Source organism: Pteropus vampyrus, unplaced genomic scaffold (genome assembly GCF_000151845.1).
Source record: "Pteropus vampyrus isolate Shadow unplaced genomic scaffold, Pvam_2.0 Scaffold620, whole genome shotgun sequence".
Lineage (NCBI taxonomy): Eukaryota > Metazoa > Chordata > Mammalia > Chiroptera > Pteropodidae > Pteropus > Pteropus vampyrus.
The window spans coordinates 163,484-170,827 of record NW_011889401.1 but is presented as its reverse complement, the minus strand read 5'-3'; the positions used below and the strand labels follow the sequence as shown (position 1 = coordinate 170,827).

The 7,344-nt window shown below is 68.7% G+C and overlaps 1 protein-coding gene across 1 annotated transcript in view; it reads left to right on the top strand.

The window, feature by feature from the left end:
- Positions 1-7,344, top strand: part of CAMK2B (calcium/calmodulin dependent protein kinase II beta) — a gene marked incomplete at its 5' end in the record, with an annotated part of 21,169 nt that overhangs the window by 6,004 nt on the left and 7,821 nt on the right. Inside the window, 4 exons of the mRNA XM_023525755.1 lie at positions 1,542-1,582; positions 1,711-1,782; positions 3,061-3,105; positions 4,486-4,534. Of these exons, the coding sequence (XP_023381523.1) occupies positions 1,542-1,582; positions 1,711-1,782; positions 3,061-3,105; positions 4,486-4,534 (207 nt within the window). The remainder of the gene's footprint in view (positions 1-1,541; positions 1,583-1,710; positions 1,783-3,060; positions 3,106-4,485; positions 4,535-7,344) is intronic.

Sequence of the window (7,344 nt, the reverse complement as noted above, 5' to 3'; positions counted from 1 at the left end):
ATCCCCCAACCCGCGCATCTTAAACTAGAGAGCGAGGTCAGCTTGCTTGCCCGCTCAGCTCCAAGGCCAGTTCCTTCAGAGCGGGCTGGACGCTGCTCCGCTTCGGGTGCTGTCTGGCCAGCTGGTCAGCCAGCATGCACAGGGTCTCTGGGCTCCACGATCTCCGACGGCTCGTCTTCGAGGGGACATCGGGCTCCCCCTGTGTGCTGGGGCTCAGACAAGGGCAGAGGCAAGCCAGGGGGGAGGTGAGGGTCGTGCTCATCAGGAATGGGGCTGTCGGCCTGGAGACCCAAGTTCATATCCGCAAGGCAAGCCTGTCCTTCCGTGCTGAGCGACGGGGAGGCAGAATCTAGCTGCCACCAAGGGAGTGTTCATGTGGCCCCAGGAAAGTGGCATTTCTGGTCCTGGGGTGCCCGAGGGCAGGGCCACCAGGGCATCAGGGTGCAGTCCTGAGTCTGGCTGCCTGGGCGGGTCTCACCCTTGGAAGGTCCCAGGGCTGAGGAAGAGGACGGCACGCAGCCCCTTGGCTCGCTGGGCTCTGTGACACCTCTCACAGGGTGAGGCCCACCGAGGGGACAGGCCAGGAGCTGAGCTGCTGGTGCAGCTCTGCCACAGGGTCCTGGGAGAACCTCCTGAGAGAACCGACCGTCCTGGGTGGGGGGGGCCGACGCCGCTCAGAGCAGCCGCCACCCACATCCCCGGGGACTGAGGGGGCCTGGTTGGGGCAGGCGGTGGGTGGCGGGCAGCAGCCCAGCAGCCTGGTCACTGCTGTGGGGGTCCCAACCAGCGCTTGTCCAAACGCAGCAATGTCAGCTCCGCTCAGAGGGCGTGAGGGCTCACCCCAAGCTCCTGCCTCAGGGGACCCGAGTGATGCTGATGGTGCCCGCGGGGTCTATGCCTCCCTGCTCTGAGTGCCCGGCTGTCCACTGTGCTCGCCGAGGCCGCACCCCCAGGGTGCTCCAGCAGGAGGGGTCTGGCCCAGGCCCACTGTGGGCTGCCCCGTCCCTCGGGGCAGGCAGACCCCGCTCAGGGTTGGCCAGCACGAGCCTCCGGAGCCGGCGGTGTGGGCTGTGCCACCCTCAGCTGCTTGTCTAAGCTGCACCAGCCCCGCGCGGGGCCCCGCTTGCCTGGCGAGGGGGCGGGCAGGGCGGGCAGGGCGGGCAGGGCCCTGGGCAGCCTTGCTCCCGCTCGAGCTGACGCGAACCTGTCTTCTCTCTCCCTCCTCCCTCCCTCTCCTCCTGCCTCACCTTCCCTTCTCCTGAGGTAAGCTGACTTCTCCTTCTGCCTCTGTGGAACGCGCAGGTGCTGGGGGCCGAGGGACTGTGGGGGTCCTCCAGCAGCGCTGGCCAGCCCTCCCCAGTGGGTCCCCCAGAACGGCCTTGCTCAGAACAGGGTGTGGAAGCCGCCCCTGCCTTGCGGCCACCCCCGCACTCACTCTAGGGGACCCTGGCACCTTGCAGGCCCCTGAGGCCGCCTCGTATGGGGGTGGGGGGTGCAGTGGACAGCCCCTCACTCAGCATGCCCGCTTCCTCCCAATGCAGCAGCCAAGAGTCTACTCAACAAGAAAGCGGACGGAGTGAAGGTGAGGCCCCAGCTCAGGGGGGTGGGGGCTGCAGCTGGGCGCACCCCCAGGCTCCTGCTGGGCAGAACAGGATGGGGTGTGACCACCCCTTCTCCCCTTAAAGGCTCCGCTCTCTGTCTTCCCCACAGCCCCAGACGAATAGCACCAAGAACAGCGCAGCTGCCACCAGCCCCAAGGGGACGCTTCCTCCGGCCGCCCTGGTACTGAGCCCCTCAGCCCCCAACTTCCTGGCCCTCCTGTTGCCCCCTGCCTGTCAGCAGGCTGGGGGTGAAGGTGGGGTCCAGCCCTCAGCCTGCCTCTGATGGACGCCTCCACTGCCCCCACTGCCCCTTGGGTGAGGGGCAGGGGTCGTGCGGGGAGTCCCTCTCAGCAGCAGAGGACAGGCCAGCCTCCCGCCATGCCGCCTGGTGGGCAGTAGCAAGAGGCTTCCAGGCGGCCAGCGAGGCCAAGACATGGGCCCAGGACACTGCCTCTCGCTCCTCCCGTGCCTTCCGTGCGCCCCCGGGCCCAGAGCCAGGCTGTGGGGGGACGGGGGGATGGCGAGGGGGGTGACAGCGGCGGGGGAGCCGGGAGCAGGGAGGACGGTGAGGGGGACAGCGGCGGGGGAGCCGGGAGCAGGGGGTACAGTGAGGGGTCAGCGGCGGGGGAGCCCTGCCTCTCCTGAGTGCTGCGGTGACTCTAGTTCTTGTCCAGGAAGGAGGGGGTTGGTCTTCCTTGGTGATTTCCCACCCGGGTCATGTCCAGCGGGCCCGGAGGCAGCTAAGGGTGGAGACACCCACATGGCCATGCGGGCCTGTGGCTGCCCAGAGGGAGGGGCTCCTCACTGGGGAGGGGCAGGTGAACACAGATCAAAGGGCCCCTTGGTTCTGGGCCTCACCTGGGGAGTTCTGGCCAGGGGACTCGGCTGGCTGTCAGGGTTGTGGCTGGTGGGCACTGTGGAGCAGGCCGTCCCAGGAGACTGGGGTTTGCTGGTCCACAGTTCTGCTTGCTGGAAGCACGTCTGGCACCCCACGGGCCCTGAGCCCCACTTCCAGGAGCCAGACCCAGACTGCCCATGGGAAGGCTGGATTTGCCCAATGGCCGTCCAGTATGTGGGAGCAGCCGGGGCCCAGGACGGGAGGGTCCCACACGCGACCTCACAGCCAGCCCCGTCTTGGACCTGTGTGCTGCCACAGCCCCATGACACCCTCCAGCCTGGGCCCGGTCCGTGCCGGCTGGGGCTGGCGGCATGCGGGGCAGTGCCCGCCTGGCAGGCCCCCTGCATCTCCTCACCGCTGCCCTGGGCCCTGTGCCCGCCATCGCCCTCCCCGCCAAGGGGCTCGCTGGCCGGCTCCCTCCCACTGGCCCCGTCCCAGCCCCTGTCACAGCCGCTCCTCCTGCATCCCCCAGTGCTGTGCTCCCCCTCCCCGCCAGGCTCCTGGCGAGGGGCCTGCCCCTCTTCTCACCCTCTTCTCCCTCTGTGCTTTCTTCCCCCGTAGGAACCTCAAACCACAGTCATTCATAACCCAGTGGACGGGATCAAGGTACTGCACGCCCCTCCCCCCCCCGGGGCTTCCGCAGGGCCAGGAGCCACCCCCGCCCCCTGGACGGTCCCGAATGTGGCTCTGGGAAACCTTTGTGCCAAGATCAGGGGGCAGGTGTGCAGCGATCCCTCCCGCGCAGGACACAGCCCACGACTACGCGGCTGCTCCTGCGGGGAGAGGCCCTGGGCGCTGCCCCTGGGCCGTGGTCACCAAGCCCACTGGGGACACAAGCCAGGGCCTGCTGTCTACAGCAGGTCCACTCTCAGGACCCTCCCAGCTGCCCTGTCCAGTCCACCCTGGCAGAGACCAGGCCCAACACAGCTAGGAGCCACGGAGCACGGGGCCCTCCGCGGGGCCGGGGGAGGGGCTGCGTGGGCTGCCAGGCACGCCCAGGGTCAGCATCGGGGTCAGGGTCAGGGTCGGGGACAGCACAGACCTCACCCATCTCACCGCCGCCCGCCCAGCGGGCATCTAACCAGGGCCGGGAGGGGGTGGCCCTCAGGGCAGGGGCAGGGCAGCCATTTGCCCCCAGGAGTGCAGCTGGAGTCCCCCTGGGCCTGGGCTCCTCAAAGGAACCCCCACACCCTAGCCATGGGCTGGGACCAAGGGGGACTGTGGCCACTGCCTCCCAGCTGGCCCAGACTCAAGGTGCCATGAGGGACCCGGGTGACCTCATGGCCAGGAGCGGGTCTCTCCTGGACCCTGTGACTGCAGTGACAGCCCCATCTCCCCCGTGAGGGATCTCGAGACAGCCTCCCAGGGCTGTGCCGTGACCCGGCCCCACGCTCTGCAGACCCCTTTCCCGCCCAGAGCCTGGAGCACTGCGTCCCGCTGGGACTAGAGAGAGCTCCTGTTAAGATGTCCCTTCTAAGGAGCAAGCAGACTTTCTGGGGACCTGGTGACAGGTGGATGGGGCAGCAAGCCACGAGTGGGGTGCTTGCACTAGGGCTGTGTCTGAGCCCTCCAAGGCCACTGGAGAGGCGAGGCCAGGCCCAGCTGGACAGCGAAGGACTGGGTGGGGCAGGCAGCCCCTCCTACGGTGTGGGTAGAGCTGTAGTCTGGCCCACCAGGCTCCTGAGAACCTGCTGGAAGCCTCCTGCCCCATCTGCCCAAAGGCACGGGCTGTGAGTGCCTTCACACTTCAGCAGGAGCCTCAGAATGTGAAGAAGCCGAATGTCTGTGGGGTCCTCCAAACACACGGGGCCCTTGGCCGTGGGGAAGTGGGCAGCCGAACCTTGGGGACGGGTGACCCCTGGGGCCACGTGAAGCTGCCACATGGCTGTGGGTCTCTGGGAGGGAGGCCACGTCCTGGACCTCTGATCACCAGGCCCCATGGGGGCAGAGGCCACAGCTGACCCGCTGCCCCCTGCGTCTCCCCAGGAGTCATCCGACAGCGCCCACACCACCATCGAGGACGAGGACACGAGAGGTACCGTGTGTGCCCCCCACCCGCAGCGGGCCAGCAGGGGGCCAGCAGCACATGGGTTTCCATGCTGGGGTCTGTGACTCAGACGTGTCCACTGAGCTGACCTGCGTGTGGACAGGTGCCAGGCAGCCTAGGCACAGCGTCCAGCAAAGCCTGGCGAGCAGAAGCCGCCCCCGCGTCCTCCGCTCTGGCCCCCAGCGTCCACAGGCACCCAGTTCCCAGGAGGCAACGAGTTCACGGCTGGATTTGCTCAGCTGCTTCTCCCAAAGCTCCTTAGCCTTAGACTGTGCTGGGCTGGCTGTTGATAAGTGGGCAGGCAGTGGGGGGGTGCTTCCGTGGCTTCTGGGCGGGGCGCAGAGGACCCCACGCCCACGCTTGCTGTCCCGCGGGGCTGCCTGACGCTCTGACCGCACGCACGTGCCCTCGGGACTGCCCAGGGCACCACAGCCAGCCACTGCCAGTCTGGGGGGCAAAGGCCATACGCGCCTTGCTCGGCTGCTCCGTCCCGAACATCCCCCGTGCCCCCGAGTGGCTGTGAGCACGGGGCTTCGGCCCTGGGCACAGTGAGAGTCTCCTTCACACAGCCTCCCCAGACTGCGACAGGCAGAGCCATCAGCACGGGGCCGCCCCCTCCCCGCTCCTGGGTGTGGCCCTCGGGGGACCCAGAGCCTGTAGGCGGGAGGGAGGGGGCCAAACCTGTCCCCACGAGGCCTGGCTGGCCTGTCAGCCAGGGCGGGCGCACCCAGGGACACCTGGCCTCAGTGGAGAGGCCCCCCGGGGGCGCACGCCGCCCTCCCACACCCGGCCCTGTGTGGTCCTGAGTCAGCCTCACGCCCCCCACTGTGACACAGGGCCCTGGGTGGGCCGGGCCAATGCTGTCCCCAGGAGCCCCTAGGCTCCACCGTGTGGTCTCAGGGTGGCCCGAGCTCGTCGCTGGTCTGGGGTTCTCCAGCCGAGTCCTCACCTTGTCTGTCTCCTGCCCCCTCCTCTCCTGTGTACCCCCATCCGCCTCCTACTCACATTTCATCTGTCTACCCAGCCCCTAGGGTCCCTGACACCCCGAGCTCAATGAGGAGGGGCTCGGGGACCCTGGAAGCCGAGGGCCCCCTGCCCACCCCGTGTAAGTAGAGCCCCAGGCCCGCAGGCCCTGCTGCGAAGTGGCCCCCTGCACCCTGCCACGCACGCCTCAGCTGCCCCGCAGGCCAGGCTGCCCGAGGCCTGGAAAGAGTGCAGCCCACACCGCACCTCCCACCTCCCGCCTGCACCGCTGGCCAGCCCAGCCTCTCCCCCAGCCCAGCCTCTCCCCCAGCCCGTCTCCTAGGCCCCAGGCAGCCTTGGCCTGTTCTCCTTGCCTGCCTCAGGCCGTCTCCAGTCACACTGACCCCTCCCTGTCAGAAATCCCTCCCCGTCCACACGCCTGTGGCCTCCAAGGGGGAGGAAGGGGCTGCTACCAGCCGGCAGACTGCGCCTCCGCAGGCCTCGGTCCTCACCTCTCCCCCGCCCACTGCGTGGCCCGCCCAGGGCCCTCGGCTGTCGCCTCAGCCCCCCTGGACCAGGCGGCCCCTCCCGGAGTGGATGGCCTCCTCTGCTCCCCACAGCTTTCCACCCCGCGGATCCCCCGCTGCCCCTCTCCATCCACCATGACCCCCAGTGTCCCCCTACGTCCCCGGGGCCCCTCCACCCCCACATTTCCCCCACGTTTCCCCCACATTTCCCCCACGTCCCCCCACAACCTCCTGTCTCCCCACATCCATGTTCCCTCATGTCTCCCCACGTCCCCCCATGTCCCCCCACAACCCCCTCTGTCTCCCCACATCCATGTCCCCCCACGTCCCCCCCGGCCTCCCAGCTCCCTCGCCCTCCATGCACCACCCCGCTTGGCTGGTCAGCCCACAGGTCCTTGTCCTGTGTCCCTCCCGCCCGCCTCATGTTCACGTCTGTTCTGTTCCCCCAGCCCCCAGGATCTCTGACATCCTGAACACGGTGAGGAGGGGCTCGGGGACCCCAGAAGCCCAGGGCCCCCCACCCTGCCTGTCCCTGGCTCTCCCGGGGCCCCCACCCGCCCCGTGTAAGTAGCACCCTGGGGCTCACAGGGGGTCGAGGACCCCGGCTGCAGTGCTGCCCGTCGCTCTGAGTGGGGCACTTGGGGGACAGAAAGGTGTGCAGGCGCTCCACGTGAGGTGTCATTTGGCCTCAGGAGACGGAGTCAGTGGCTGGGGACGTGGGCGTGCACATCTGTGTGTCAGAAAAGAGCCAGGGCCGTGTGCTCTTGTGACCGGCGGGTCTCTAGTGGATGGCGACATGCAGGGGTGCTGGGACTCAGCCACGTGAGGGGGCCACTCAGGTCACTTCTGCAGTTCCACTGGGCTGGGGTCGAGGGTGGCAGAGCAGCTCTGGACGGAGGTGCTGGGGTGGGGACAAGGAGAGCAGCCAGCTGGGCAGAGGGCCAGCAGGGGGCAGGCGGCAGAGGCGGCTGGGGCTGGGGCTGCCCCCCCATGTCCCCCGCGGGGAGGAGCCACTGCTCCGGCATCTGCCGACTGCCACCAGTATCGCTTACAGGGATGGATGACACCCCAGGGCAGCAGCCACCTCCGGGGAAACACAGGGCTCTCAGCGGAGAGGCTGCGGGGCCTGGGGCCGGGCATGGCAGGGGAGTGGCTGGGTGAGTGCTGACCTCCGCCTGGGCCTCTGGGGGCCAGGCAGAGTGGGGGAAGCGAAGCTGTGGGGGCCTAGGGGGCTTCTGCGGCCTGCAGGCTAATGGCCATGGGTCACCCCGGGGCCAGCGGGTGGCAGCGAGTGGCCTCTGTGGGAGC